This window comes from Oncorhynchus keta, chromosome 22 (assembly GCF_023373465.1).
Source record: "Oncorhynchus keta strain PuntledgeMale-10-30-2019 chromosome 22, Oket_V2, whole genome shotgun sequence".
Lineage (NCBI taxonomy): Eukaryota > Metazoa > Chordata > Actinopteri > Salmoniformes > Salmonidae > Oncorhynchus > Oncorhynchus keta.
Window position 1 is genome coordinate 22370081 of NC_068442.1, and position 15623 is coordinate 22385703.

The 15623-nt window shown below is 46.7% G+C and overlaps 1 protein-coding gene across 1 annotated transcript in view; it reads right to left on the reverse strand.

Moving 5' to 3' along the window:
• The window catches only part of LOC118401181 (semaphorin-3ab), a 30219-nt gene extending 15332 nt beyond the window's left edge, over positions 1-14887 (reverse strand). Inside the window, exons 1-2 of the mRNA XM_035798477.2 lie at positions 14513-14887; positions 14149-14385 (exon numbers count right to left, since the gene is read on the reverse strand). Coding sequence (XP_035654370.1) covers positions 14149-14254 — 106 coding nt within the window. The 5' untranslated portion in view covers positions 14255-14385; positions 14513-14887. The remainder of the gene's footprint in view (positions 1-14148; positions 14386-14512) is intronic.
• Between the last annotated feature and the right edge of the window lie 736 nt (positions 14888-15623).

A 15623-nucleotide genomic window follows, 5' to 3' on the forward strand; every position in this document is an offset into this window, starting at 1 on the left:
CAACTGGACAGTTTTTTGCAACCTAATAGAACGATTGCAATAATTAGCACAACTGGACAGTTTTTGCAACCTAATAGAACGATTGCAATAATTAGCACAACTGGACAGTTTTTTGCAACCTAATAGAACGATTGCAATAATTAGCACATCTGGACAGTTTTTTGCAACCTAATAGAACGATTGCAATAATTAGCACAACTGGACAGTTTTTTGCAACCTAATAGAACGATTGCAATAATTAGCACATCTGGACAGTTTTTTGCAACCTAATAGAACGATTGCAATAATTAGCACAACTGGACAGTTTTTGTGTTTGGAAACTCTTTTGGGAATCACACACAACGTTCCCACAACCTAATGAAATATTCTGGGATTTTTAAAGAACAGATTAAATGTGTTCTAGGAACCTTCTTGTAATATCAGGTGAATGTTACATAGAAACGTTCTATAATCATCACCACGACTGGACAGATTTTGTTTTATGAGAAAATTTGCAGTGACCTAACGAATGATCTGGGAAACAATTTTAGTTTTAGTCTTCCTGTAGGCTCTGGTGAACCACTTCAAACCACAACAACCATTAGGTCAGTGTCAAAAAACAGCCCAGTATTGTACAATACAATGTTTGCAACCTGAGGGGTGTTATTTAGACCGCCTTTCAAGATGAAACTGTAACCTTTACCTGCTGCCAAAATTGTTTTCTCACACCTAAATCTCACTCACACTCCATCTCTAACACCACACACACACACACACACACACACACACACACACACACACACACACACACACACACACACACACACACACACACACACACACACACACACACACACACACACACACACACACACACACACACACACACACACACACACACACACACACACGCGTACCCACCCACATATGCACACACCATTCCTTCTCACACTCTCTCCTCACCAAATGAACCCACCAACACCCATCGCCCACACCAGCTGACCACCCGTACATTTGTGTGTGGGAGGGAGAGAGGGAAAGAGAGGAGGGAGGAAAAATATAAGGAAACATATAAAATTATGAAGATATATTGTGAATCTTGTGAATAAGCGAAAGTCAGGAGGAGGGAGGGACAGGGAGAGAGGGGAAGAGACAGGGAGAGAGTAAGGGACAGGGAGAGAGGGGAAGAGACAGGGAGAGAGTGAGGGACAGGGAGAGAGGGGAAGAGACAGGGAGAGAGTGAGGGACAGGGAGAGTGAGGGACAGGGAGAGAGGGGAAGAGACAGAGAGAGAGTGAGGGACAGGGAGAGAGGGGAAGAGACAGGGAGAGAGGGGAAGAGACAGGGAGAGAGGGGAAGAGACAGGGAGAGAGGGGAAGAGACAGGAAGAGAGTGAGGGACAGGAAGAGAGTGAGGGACAGGGAGAGAGAGGGAGGGACAGGGAGAGTGAGGGACAGGGAGAGAGGGGAAGAGACAGGGAGAGAGTGAGGTACAGGGAGAGAGGGGAAGAGACAGGGAGAGAGGGGAAGAGACAGGGAGAGAGGGGAAGAGACAGGGAGAGAGGGGAAGAGACAGGGAGAGAGGGGAAGAGACAGGAAGAGAGTGAGGGACAGGAAGAGAGTGAGGGACAGGGAGAGAGAGGGAGGGACAGGGAGAGAGTGAGGGACAGGGAGAGAGGGGAAGAGACAGGGAGAGAGTGAGGGACATGGAGAGAGGGGAAAGACAGGGAGAGTGAGGGACAGGGAGAGAGGGGAAGAGACAGGGAGAGAGTAAGGGACAGGGAGAGAGTAAGGGACAGGGAGAGAGGGGAAGAGACAGGGAGAGAGTGAGGGACAGGGAGAGAGTGAGGGACAGGGAGAGAGTGGGGGACAGGGAGAGAGAGGGAGGAACATGGAGAGAGTGAGGGACAGGGAGAGAGGGGAAGAGACAGGGAGAGAGTGAGGGACAGGGAGAGAGGGGAAAGACAGGGAGAGTGAGGGACAGGGAGAGAGGGGAAGAGACATGGAGAAAGTGAGGGACAGGAAGAGAGTGAGGGACAGGGAGAGAGAGGGAGGGACATGGAGAGAGTGAGGGACAGGGAGAGAGGGGAAGAGACAGGGAGAGAGTGAGGGACAAGGAGAGAGGGGAAAGACAGGGAGAGAGTGAGGGACAGGGAGAGAGGGGAAGAGACAGGGAGAAAGTGAGGGACAGGGAGAGAGTGAGGGACAGGGAGAGAGAGGGAGGGACAGGAAGAGAGTGAGGCACAGGGAGAGAGGGGAAGAGACAGGGAGAGAGTGAGGGACAGGTAGAGAGGGGAAAGACAGGGAGAGAGTGAGGGACAGGGAGAGAGGGGAAAGACAGGGAGAGAGTGAGGGACAGGGAGAGAGGGGAAGAGACAGGGAGAAAGTGAGGGACAGGGAGAAAGTGAGGGACAGGGAGAGAGAGGGAGGGACAGGAAGAGAGTGAGGCACAGGGAGAGAGGGGAAGAGACAGGAAGAGAGTGAGGGACAGGTAGAGAGGGGAAGAGACAGGGAGAGAGGGGAAGAGACAGGGAGACAGTGAGGGACAGGGAGAGAGTGAGGGACAGGAGAGAGAGGAAGAGACAGGGAGAGAGTAAGGGACAGGGAGAGAGGGGAAGAGACAGGGAGAGAGTAAGGGACAGGGAGAGAGGGAAGAGACAGGGAGAGAGTGGGGGACAGGGAGAGTGAGGGACAGGGAGAGAGGGAAGAGACAGGAGACAGTGAGGGACAGGGAGAGAGTGAGGGACAGGGAGAGGGGGAAGAGACAGGGAGAGAGTAAGGGACAGGGAGGGGGAAGAGACAGGGAGAGAGTAAGGGACAGGGAGAGAGGGGAAGAGACAGGGAGAGAGTGAGGGATAGGGAGAGAGGGAAGAGACAGGAGAGAGTGAGGGACAGGGAGAGTGAGTGACAGGGAGAGAGGGGAAGGGACAGGGAGAGAGGGGAAGAGACAGGGAGAGAGGGGGAGAGACAGGGAGAGAGTGAGGGACAGGGAGAGAGTGGGGGACAGGGAGAGTGAGGGACAGGGAGAGAGGGGAAGAGACAGGGAGACAGTGAGGGACAGGGAGAGAGTGAGGGACAGGGAGAGAGAGGAAGAGACAGGGAGAGAGTAAGGGACAGGGAGAGAGGGGAAGAGACAGGGAGAGAGTAAGGGACAGGGAGAGAGGGGAAGAGACAGGGAGAGAGTGGGGGACAGGGAGAGTGAGGGACAGGGAGAGAGGGGAAGAGACAGGGAGAGAGTGAGGGACAGGGAGAGAGTGAGGGACAGGGAGAGAGGGGAAGAGACAGGGAGAGAGTAAGGGACAGGGAGAGAGGGGAAGAGACAGGGAGAGAGTAAGGGACAGGGAGAGAGGGGAAGAGACAGGGAGAGAGTGAGGGATAGGGAGAGAGGGGAAGAGACAGGGAGAGAGTGAGGGACAGGGAGAGTGAGGGACAGGGAGAGAGGGGAAGGGACAGGGAGAGAGGGGAAGAGACAGGGAGAGAGGGGAAGAGACAGGGAGAGAGTGAGGGACAGGGAGAGAGAGGGAGGGACAGGGAGAGAGTGAGGGACAGGGAGAGAGGGGAAGAGACAGGGAGAGAGTGAGGGACAGGGAGAGTGAGGGACAGGGAGAGAGGGGAAGAGAAGGGAGAGAGGGAAGAGACAGGGAGAGAGGGGAAGAGACAGGGAGAGAGTGAGTGACAGGGAGAGAGGGGAAGAGACAGGGAGAAAGTGAGGGACAGGGAGAAAGTGAGGGACAGGGAGAGAGTAAGGGACAGGGAGAGAGGGGAAGAGACAGGGAGAGAGGGGAAGAGACAGGGAGAGAGTGAGGGACAGGGAGAGAGGGGAAGAGACAGGGAGAGAGTGGGGGACAGGGAGAGTGAGGGACAGGGAGAGAGGGGAAGAGACAGGGAGACAGTGAGGGACAGGGAGAGAGTGAGGGACAGGGAGAGAGGGGAAGAGACAGGGAGAGGGGAAGAGACAGGGAGAGAGGGGAAGAGACAGGGAGAGAGGGGAAGAGACAGGGAGAGAGTGATGGAGAGAGTGAGGGACAGGGAGAGAGGGGAAGAGACAGGGAGAGAGTGAGGGACAGGGAGAGAGGGAAGAGACAGGGAGAGAGTGAGGGACAGGGAGAGAGGGGAGGGACAGGGAGAGTGAGGGACAGGGAGAGAGGGGAAGAGACAGGGAGAGAGTGAGGGACAGGGAGAGAGGGGAAGAGACAGGGAGAGAGGGGAAGAGACAGGGAGAGAGTGAGGGACAGGAAGAGAGTGAGGGACAGGGAGAGAGAGGGAGGGACATGGAGAGAGTGAGGGACATGGAGAGAGGGGAAGAGACAGGGAGAGAGTGAGGGACATGGAGAGAGGGGAAAGACAGGGAGAGTGAAGGACAGGGAGAGAGGGGAAGAGACAGGGAGAGAATAAGGGACAGGGAGAGAGGGGAAGAGACAGGGAGCGAGTGAGGGACAGGGAGAGAGTGAGGGACAGGGAGAGAGTGGGGGACAGGGAGAGAGAGGGAGGGACAAGGAGAGAGTGAGGGACAGGGAGAGAGGGGAAGAGACAGGGAGAGAGTGAGGGACAGGGAGAGAGGGGAAAGACAGGGAGAGAGTGAGGGACAGGGAGAGAGGGGAAGAGACAGGGAGAAAGTGAGGGACAGGGAGAGAGTGAGGTACAGGGAGAGAGGGGAAGAGACAGGGAGAGAGTGAGGGACAGGGAGAGAGTGAGGGACAGGGAGAGCGAGGAAGAGACAGGGAGAGAGTTTGGGACAGGGTAGCGGGGAAGAGACAGGGAGAGAGTGAGGGACAGGGAGAGCGAGGAAGAGACAGGGAGAGAGTGAGGGACAGGGAGAGCGGGGAAGAGACAGGGAGAGAGTGAGGGACAGGGAGAGCGGGGAAGAGACAGGGAGAGAGTGAGGGACAGGGAGAGCGAGGAAGAGACAGGGAGAGAGTTTGGGACAGGGAGAGAGAGTGTGTGTGTGTGTGAGATAAGTGGCAATAATGAAGTAACCACAGCGTAAAGTCTCTGAGGAATTGTTAAGATGAGTGTCTGTAACACCCTGTAATTCTGGGCGCCTTAGTCCCTACACCATTTATATTTCTCTTCTCTCTCTCTCTCTCTCTCTCTCCCCACAGACCAATGTGGTTTGACGTAGGCAGTAGTGGCATACTCCCTTCTCACTTATGGCTTGAAAGCTAGGTGGAATATCTGTTTGTTCAAGATCTGTGTCTGATCTTAGAAGCACATTTCTTCACACAGATGAACTACAAAAACCTAGCTACCATGTATTACCATTGGTCTCATCTATCAGAATACATAAGATGGTTGGACAGCTCTCCAGAGGGTTGAGCTTCGTAGGACAAGAGTATTTTCCCTGAAATGTTTTCGTCAAGTAGTGTTTTTCCTGAAATAGTGACAGCCATTTGTGAGTGTTCTCTGGAGAAACATTAGTAATGTTCATTATGGCCATGTGTTTAATATCACTGTGTGTGGGTAGAGGTATAGCTCGCTAGACTAATGGGAATGTTCTGTTAACGTAGTCCAGGACACACCACAGTCATACATTACACTGTGTATGTTTTCAGCTTCTGTGTTACACGAATCAATAATCTATAACCAACACAAATCCTCGCTACAACCAATATACAACCCACCTGAAAGCTCTCTACAACCACTCTACAGCCAGTTGCTAGATGATATTCTAAATGTGGGATTGGTAGTAGATCTATGTTAGTAGATGTATTACTATGTGTGATAACGAAAACTTTCGCGATGATAGGTTTCAGAGTGCTATATGCTGAATCAACACCTTATTGTGCAGCTGGTTGTTAGCTGAGGGTGTATTGCTTTGTAATAAATTGAAACGTTTATTAGTGACTCGGTTCTGTTTGTCACAGGATGTATTTTGTGTTGTTACATATTTGAATATGTACATCAGGAAGTGGAATTCTCAGAAACGATTGAAACTTCAACTATTGGCAGTGCAGTCAGTATCTATATCGTTATCTCTCTCTCTCTGTCTCTCTGTCTCTCTTTATGTCTCTCTCTCTGGGAATGAATAAATGTGTACATCATGAATGTTTCAGCAGGGAGAATGGCCCCTATCTGAAGTGTGTTTATATGTCAGAACCCCTGGGAGGGAGGAGCGAGAGAGGAGAAGGGAAAGAACATGGGGGAGGAAAAGAGGAGAGAAGTGGACAAAGTAAAAGAAGAGAGATGGATATGCATGCAGTTTAAGAAAAAGGCAATGTAAGGGAACATGTGCAAAGGAAGTAGAAAGACGAGAGTGAGACAGAATAAGAGACGGAGGGGGAGAGATAAAGAGAGAGGGGAGAGAGAGAGACCGCCTGCTTCTAGTTAGAAACATATTCCCTCAAGTGCCCTTCATCTGCTCTGTCACAAACACACCCCACTTTTCATTGAAAGCACTCCTCTCCTACACACACCCCAGCATTACCCTCACCCCCCCCCCCCCCACCCCAAGCACACACACACACACACACACACACACACACACACACACACACACACACACACACACACACACACACACACACACACACACACACACACACACACACACACACACACACACACACATACACACACATACACACACACACACCTGAACAAACAAAGATACAGAGGTGTGCGTTACTGTAATCCTACTGTATATGCTATCCACTGTGTGAAAAGTAAGCAGCTAATTGCATAGATCCCAGCCTGCTTGTCGTATAGTGGTGGTGTGTCAGACATGTAGAGAGCCAGTCCGGGAATCATTTTAACACACACCACAGCTCAGGTGGTGTATCCATGAAAACCATTCACCAGAGTATAGTGAGATTATTAAAAAAATAAACGGACAACTGCTGACATACAGACACACACATGCACGATTAAGCATATGTGGATCCACACAGCAACTCTTATCTGTATCCTCCTGGTCAGAATCAACTCCTAGACCTACTACTCACTCGCATTCTGCATAGGGGCTCATTTGGAAAGACAGATGGACAGGTGAACAACAGGTGGCCAGACAGACAGACAGACAGACAGACAGACAGACAGACAGACAGACAGACAGACAGACAGACAGACAGACAGACAGACAGACAGACAGACAGACAGACAGACAGACAGACAGACAGACAGACAGACAGACAGACAGACAGACAGACAGACAGACAGACAGACAGACAGACAGACAGACAGACAGACAGACAGACAGACAGACAGACATATGGAAAGTGGGGTCACAAGATGTCAGCTGTTAACCTTTCCCTATCCCCACTATTCATGTTTCTTCCTTTCCCACACTCTCCATTCAACATTCCCCCTCTCTCAGATGCAATATGCTCCACCCTCCCCACTCTATTTTATTTCAATGCGCTCTCCATGTCACCCCTCACCCAAACTATCTATTTTTGCCTCTTTCTCTTTTCTCTCTTTCCATCTCTGCCTTTCCGTTCTCCAGTCACTTCATCCTCCACCTTCCTCCCTCTGTCTCACACTCTCAGTTAAGACACAGCTTTATTTTATGTGAGACCTTTATAAATTAATTATTTGATCCTACATTCTCTTGCTCTCTCTCTCTCTCTCTCTCTCTCTCTCTCTCTCTGTCTCGCTCTGTCTCTCTCTTTCCTTGTTTGTCTCTGGGCTGGAGAGCATAGGGAGAGTTAAGTGCTGCGATAGAAAATATCAGAAGCACATCTAAGCAATAAAACATATGAGCCAGTATTGTATGGTATGGTGCCCTATATCTCAAGGCCTTGTTGTTATAGATCAGCTGACATCCACATGGCTGTGTGTATTTGCTCCATAACAGCAGATAAAGCTTCTCCTGATCATATCAACACAGAGACTCCAGGTTATATATGTCTGAGGGGTGGAGTATAGACAATGAACAGTGAAGTGTTATACATGTTTTTATTTAACCTTTATTTAACTACACAAGTCAGTTAGGAACAAATTATTGAAGTGCTTTGAAAGGCAGGTCATGGCTCACATCAACAGCATCCTCTCAGACACTCCAATGTGCATGCCGCCTAAACAGATCCACAGATGACACAATCTCAATCGCAAACCACACCGCCCTTTCCCACCTGGACAAAAGGAACACCTATGTGAGAATGCTGTGTGAGCAAGACAAAGGAGCTGATCGTGGACTACAGGAAAAGGCAGGCCGAACAGGCCCCATTAACTTCAACAGGACTGTAGTTGAGCGGGTCGAGAGTTTCAAGTTCCTTGGTCTCCACATCACCAACCAATTATTATGTTTTAAACACACCAAGACAGTAATGAGGAGGGCACGACATTACCTTTTCCCTCTCAGGAGACTGAAAAGATTTGGCATGGGTCCCCAGATCAAAAGTTCTACAGCTGCACAATCGAGAGCATCCTGATCGGTTGCATCACCGCTTGGTATGTAAACTGCTCGGCATCTGACCATAAGGCGCTACAGAGGGTAGTGCGTACGGCCCAGTACATCACTGGGGCCAAGATTCCTGCCATCCTGGACCTATATAATTGGCTGTGTCAGAGGAAAGTCCATCAAATTCTCAGAGACTCCAGTCACCCAAGTCATAGACTGTTTTCTCTGCTACCACACAGCAAACGGTACCGGAGCGCCAAGTCTAGGACCAAAAGGCTCCTTAACAGCTTCTATCCCCAAGCCATAAGAATGCTGAGCAATTAATCAAATTGCCACCAGAATAGTAACATTGACCTGCCCCCATTTGTTTTGTAAACTGCTGCTACTCACTTCACCCCTACCTACATGTACAAATGACCTCAACTAACCTGTACCTTTGCACACTGACTCGGTACCGGTACCCCCTGTATATAGCCTTGTTATTATTACTTTTTATTATTTTTTTTACTTTAGTTTATTGGGTCAATATTTTCTGTTGGTTAAGGGCTTTACAGTTATTGTACTCGGCGCATGTGACAAATAAAGTTTGATTTGATTAGATTTTTTAATAATAAGTTTATAATAGCATTAAGGCACCTCAAAGTTTTGTGGTATATGGCCAATATGCCTTGGCTAATGGCCGTACAAAAGTACACCGCGTTGTGTCATGCATAAGAACAGTCCTTAGCTGTGGTGTATTGGCCATATACCACACCCCCTCATGCCCTTTACTTAAATATATAACAGGGGATGGCAACTAGTTTTGGCCTCCAGCCAATTTGTTCCTGAGTTTGTAGCTAGTCAGTGCGCCAGAACATAATTAACCTATTAACAAATAGCCTACTAGCTGCCCAATTCAAAGCACTACACTACACATTTAACACGTGGTTAGTGGGCTAGAAAATTCATTGACAATAACATATTCATTTTTATCTGATTACATTGTTAAAACCACCTATGTATTCATGAATAGGTCTACTTACTCTATGAAAATATATTAATCTTACCTTATTTTTCCACTGCCAAACCAGTGTGTCTTGTTTGCAAATCTACTGTCGCTGTGTGCAAATAATTACATCTGAGATGTCATTATGAATCTGAGCATCGCCATTTTACCACCCCAGACATGTGGCCCGAGTCCGACGCAGAAAGGAGGTAGGCCTCTTTAAGGAGTGCATGGTGACAGTATAACATAATTGCATAATAATCTGTCAAACAGCTAAACCTATACCTCTTATTTCTTAGTGATCCAACAAAACCCTCTTGCTAATTTGTCTACTCAACTTTCAGCACCGGGCGCTGTCCATATTGATTTTAGAAATAGCAACCCACAGTCAAGTGGTGGCTGCATCTCAAATAATATTTTTTTCTAATTTATCTAATTATATCCGACTGTCTTTATCATGGACATATTCCCACTAATATTGTAATTAATCTTCACATGCAAGTTTTACACTTTTTACACTTTATTTTTATTTTTGGTGCTTATTTATATTTATGTGTTACGTTCGTTGGATGAATTAGACCAAGGTGCAGTGTGGTAGGCGAACATCTTACTTTATTTAAACACCGAAAAACAAAACAAACAAAAAAACGAAAGCAAAGTTCTGCAGGCTACACAGCACCTATACAAAATCAAGATCCCACAAACTAAAGGGGGAAAAAAGGCTGCCTAAGTATGATCCCCAATCAGAGACAACGATAGACAGCTGCCTCTGATTGGGAACAATACCAGGCCAAACAAAGAAATAGGAAAACTAGAATGCCCACCCAAATCACACCTCAACCTAACCAAATAGAGAAATAAAAAGGCTCTCTAAGGTCAGGGCGTGACATAATGCTAAATCATTTGACCACTGTAGGTTGAGATTCTTGTTTCCTAACTTTAAAGACCATATACCCATCACATCCCACATTATGATAATGGAGTCCCCGTGTGTGTAACTCAAATGTGTGTTTGGGTCTGAATTGGGAAGGTGTAAAACATATCAACGAGAGAAGGAAGGCAATCAATCTTATAGTATAGGCCTAAATTCTCTTCAGTTCATGAGCTATCACTCCTCATGCCATGAAGGAGAAAATAATTACAGCATTAAACTTTGATTCATTGATTGAATAAAACTATATTAATGCATTTGCATCAAGACGTTCATGTGATGGAAAAGTAAAACCAATTCCGATTCAGATTCACTTTTGTCCTACAAGAGGAAATCCTACCACTTCTAACACATCACATAGGCCTAAACAACACATATAGGAAACACAACAGGAAACAAACAATAGGAACAGTCAGGCAGATACCTTTCCTACCCTCCTACCCCACCCCACACCTGCCCACATGGGGAATTGTTTATAATAGTGAAGGCCCCTGGGATGAATGTCCTCCATTTAATTGTCTGTTTTCTCTGATCTGATGGTCTGGGGTGGAGATCATGTGGTGTGCACTGTGCTGTATAGTACATTCGTTCAGTAGGTGAGGGGGATCCAATCAGTTCATTTAGATGTTTTTTATAGTAGGCCTATAGGCTCCTCCACTGATATGTAATAGCCTATACACTTTATTTTAATGCAAACATTCAGAACATACATTGCAAAACTTGAAAGAACGTGTGATTCTCACGGTCAAGCAAAACGAGTAACACCTAGCTATTTTAAGATGAATGTACTAACTGTAAGTCGCTCTGGATAAGGGCGTCTGCTAAATGGGGTGGCAGGGTAGCCTAGTGGTTAGAGCGTTGGACTAGTAACTGGAAGGTCGCAAGTTCGAACCCCTGAGCTGACAAGGTGCAAATCTGTCGTTCTGTCCCTGAACAGGCAGTTAACCCACTGTTCCTAGGCCGTCATTGAAAATAAGAATTTGTTCTTATCTGACTTGCCTAGTTAAATAAAGGTAAAATAAAAAATGACTCAAATGTAAAATGTATCATCTGAAGAAGAAACAACGATACAATCTAGCCTAACAACATCGCTTGCAAACTACACTGATGTGAGATTAGTATCAATATAGAAGCTCTTACATTTTTATTCCATCCTTCATATAATTAGGCATATTGTATGGTCTACTCTTCCCATAACAGTCACGTCAAGCATAGGGTTGCTATACAATTAAAATGTGAAAATAATATACCCTTGACAAAACTATAAAATAGCTCCCGACTACCATGAGATGTATAGATTTCATGTATTACATGAATGGTGACCTTTTGAAAATACATTTAAATCATGTTTTAATGCTCCATGTATTCAATGTATTCCATTTCAAATTTGGCTCTCAATGCTGCTTTACTTCCAGGCTATTATGACTCATCTGGCAGTTCCTTCTCTGTATGTTCCCTAGTCACTGTCCACAACACCAGGCTTCACACAAGCATATTTCAGCATGTCATCTGTCTCTGTGGGATACTGATGGGTAAAGCATAGACAAATAAACATCCTTATAAATTAAACATTTGAAATTAACCTCCCTCATTCCATGCTCTGATTAAAAGTCTATTCAGACTCAGTGGATAACATTACCACTAAGATGTACATAACCTCAGGAGGAGAGAGAGAAGGGTAGAGAAACATGGGAGAAAGGGGGCAGGAGAGAGAGTTTTAGTGTGTGTGTGTGTGTGTGTGTGTGTGTGTGTGTGTGTGTGTGTGTGTGTGTGTGTGTGTGTGTGTGTGTGTGTGTGTGTGTGTGTGTGTGTGTGTGTGTGTGTGTGTGTGTGTGTGTGTGTGTGTGTGTGTGTGTGTGTGTGTCTTGGCTGTGAGTATCAAAGGGGTGGATAGGTCTGACAGAGACAGAGCTCCTGGAAGTCCCCTCACTGGCCATGAAACTAAAGTACCCTCTCTTTCACTCTCCTTCCCTCGCATTTCTTCTCCTTCAAACTCTTTTGTCTTCCTCTATTTCCCAGACACTTAACAATATGCCCTCCACTTTTCCTGGCTAGGACACATGTATGACATACTGTACAGCTAAGCTTAAGTTCCTATGTCCCTGCCACTGTACAGAAATCCATTAAAATCTCGCCTCAGGCGACCAGTGATATATCTTTCTCTACCCTGTCCCTCTGCTGCCCTGCAGTCTAAAAGTCCTGCTGGCCTGCTGTTGTTACAGTTGTGTGTGTGTGTGTGTGTGTGTGTGCTGAGTGCCACCTGTAGGGGTCAGGTTTTCTACACGCCCCGGAACCTGTGGTTCACAGAGAAGACCAACCACACACACTCAGAAGCCACATATACATACACACACACACACACACACACACACACACACACACACACACACACACACACACACACACACACACACACACACACACACACACACACACACACACACACACACACACACACACACACACACCTCACCCCACAAATGTTTAGCAATATAAAGTAATTTAGCTTTTATCCACACCAGCGTTTAAGCCTATAATCATAATTAAACAGTCAATATGAACGGATCCATATCAGAGACTGACATTCTACCCTGAGCTCTGTGCAGGTCTGTGCTGCTGTGCCTATGTGACTCTGCAAAATGTCGCCATGTAGTGTTTTTGTAGTTCTGTGGTATAATAGAGAAATCCTAGAAGGCTAGTGATTTAGAGATGACTGATACATACACACACAGGTATCATTACCTACAGATGGCCAAAGTGCATGTGATTATGGTTGCATGTGTGTTTGTGAGAGAGAGAGAGAGAGAGAGAGAGAGAGAGAGAGAGAGAGAGAGAGAGAGAGAGAGAGAATGCGTAATTATGAGTGTGATGGTGCTGAGAGAGAAACGTCTCTGTTTGGAAGAGCCATCTGTTGAGACAGACTTACACCGTTCATCCTCACCATAATTACCATGCAGGGAACGACAGAGCGGAAAAACGACAACCACGAAAACAAGAGGGAGAGAAGGATAGATAGATGAGTGATACTTCACTTAACCACTGGAAAGTCAGACTCTATCATCTCTGATTACTAACAAACTGACAACAATAGAGAAAAGATAGCACTGTACACTCATACGCATAGCTGATTATGTGGATGCTCTGATAAAGTATTCTATGAAATAAGAGATCGTTCAGTTCTACCTGACTTATACCACACAGTGGAAAAGGTGGATATCTCCCAGAGCTGGGAGAAACATAGATACATACAAACATATGGTGCAGAGTGCATAGGCTATACATTAAATGTTTTATTCAATAATGATCATACCAAACATGCATCTCTCATTTTTAGGAACAAATAAAGTTATTGCAACTAGATTATGGTTGTCCTCAAAATGTGCTTTATAAAGCCACTACTATACACTATCTAAAAGCAACCAAACAACATCACTGAAATAAGGGTGGCACTTTATCTTGACACACATATTAGACATTAGTCCTGCTATATTTCAACCTATAGCCTATATAGGTCTCAAATAGAACCTATAGGTTTCAACCTATGGGTCTCAAATAGAAATTATAGGTTTCAACCTATGGGTCTCAAATAGAACCTATAGGTCTCAAATAGAACCTATAGGTTTCAACCTATGGGTCTCAAATAGAACCTATAGGTTTCAACCTATGGGTCTCAAATAGAACCTATAGGTTTCAACCTATGGGTCTCAAATAGAAACAACAACATCAATTCTGCTTCTGCTCTTTCTCAATACAAACAGCCACAGAAACCGTTGTCCCTGCCAGACATGCATACAGACAAGTAAACATAGAGAGCAGTTGGTGAGAAGACAGTCAGCATAGAGGATTCTTCTTGTAGAGTAATAGGAGAAATAGGAAAGGAACATGGTATAGTAAATGTCAGAGTAAGGTGGACTGACCTTTGTAAGAGAGTTTTAGCCGGGGAACATTGCTCTTTTTCTGCTGGGCTCCAGAGAGAGCCACCACCCCACACAGCAGCACCACCGTGCCCCAGAGAGAGGCCATGATCCAAGGGAGAAAGAGGCCAGACAGGTCCCTGAAGCACCAGTCCTCCAGAAGACAGTAATTCGTAAAGCCTTACCAGAATCTGTCCTAGGTTCAGGGGTTAGGGGTCAGGGGTCCCAGAGACACATAACCTGCAAAAGCAGCAGGGGTATGGGTCAGTGTCATAAAGGGCCAGCCTAAGGAAGTCAAACAGAACTGAGCCAAACTTAACTAACTGGGACTGAACTGAGCTAAACAGGAACCACACAGCAGACTCACATCACCCCAGTGTTGGAGGTCAGAGGCAGGAGGAGTCCCACCATTCCGATCCCAGGGTGGATGAGGGGACCTGGGCTAGAGATCAGCCTTGACGTGGGTCTCTGCTCCAGCAGTTCTCCAGTGTTGACTTTCTGTATGGTTTTCTATTTTCTCTCTTCGAGCCTCCCCTCGCTTAGAGCTCTGTCTTAAGTTAGTGTAGAAAAACTGGTCCAGTATGTTCCAGTTCCTAATCCAATTAGTTTGGGAAACAGAGTCTTTACTGAGACACTCCTTCTGTAGTTCTCACAAATTCACTATACGGATCCACTATATGTCTTCAACACAGCCCAGCTCAGCCAAGCCCAGTCCACGCTGCACACTGCACACAGGGCAAATGAAAGCAGCTGAGGGAGCCAGCACTGCCAGAGGGGGGGAGGCGGGTAGAGCACGGGAAAGTGTGAGAGAGCGAGAGAGCTGCGAGAGTGAAAGAGAGAGGAGGGAGAGAGAAAGAGAGAGGGAAAGAAGGAGGGCAGAGTGAGTAAGAGAGGAGCAGTAAAGCATAGAGAATAGTAGAGCGGAGTGCTTAAATTGAATGCTGTGCTGTAATTGAACGCTGTAACTGTTTATTTTCTACAATGAGCTCTACTGTTTTACCTCAGATTGCTCTATTCCTCTACGCTTGACCTCTGCTACTCTCCTTCTCCCAATGCTCGGTTCTACCTGGGGAGACCTACCCTATCTTGATATATCGTTGACAGCAGGACTCTATCAGTACCACTACCAGGACATTAGGTCACTGGTATAATGAATAGTAGACATGTCCTTTCCAAATCAGTCAACAGTCTCAATGCTCCACAATAACCATCTGAATGAGTCCCATACAGCCTCTACGGGCCTGGCTAGCTGGACACACCACTGTTACGGTTTCACAGCCAAACACACAATTTACTGGTCAGCCTTGCAAAACAGGGCCAAGGACTTCACTGTCCTTGAAAGAGCGAGAGAGGTAACTAGTGCTATTGTAATATGGACAGATTGCTACGGTAGTTGCAGTGGGCTGTAGGCCAGAAGCTCGGAGAATGGACTCAGCATTAGATTACTGTCCTGTGAAAACATTACCATTAGAATGAAG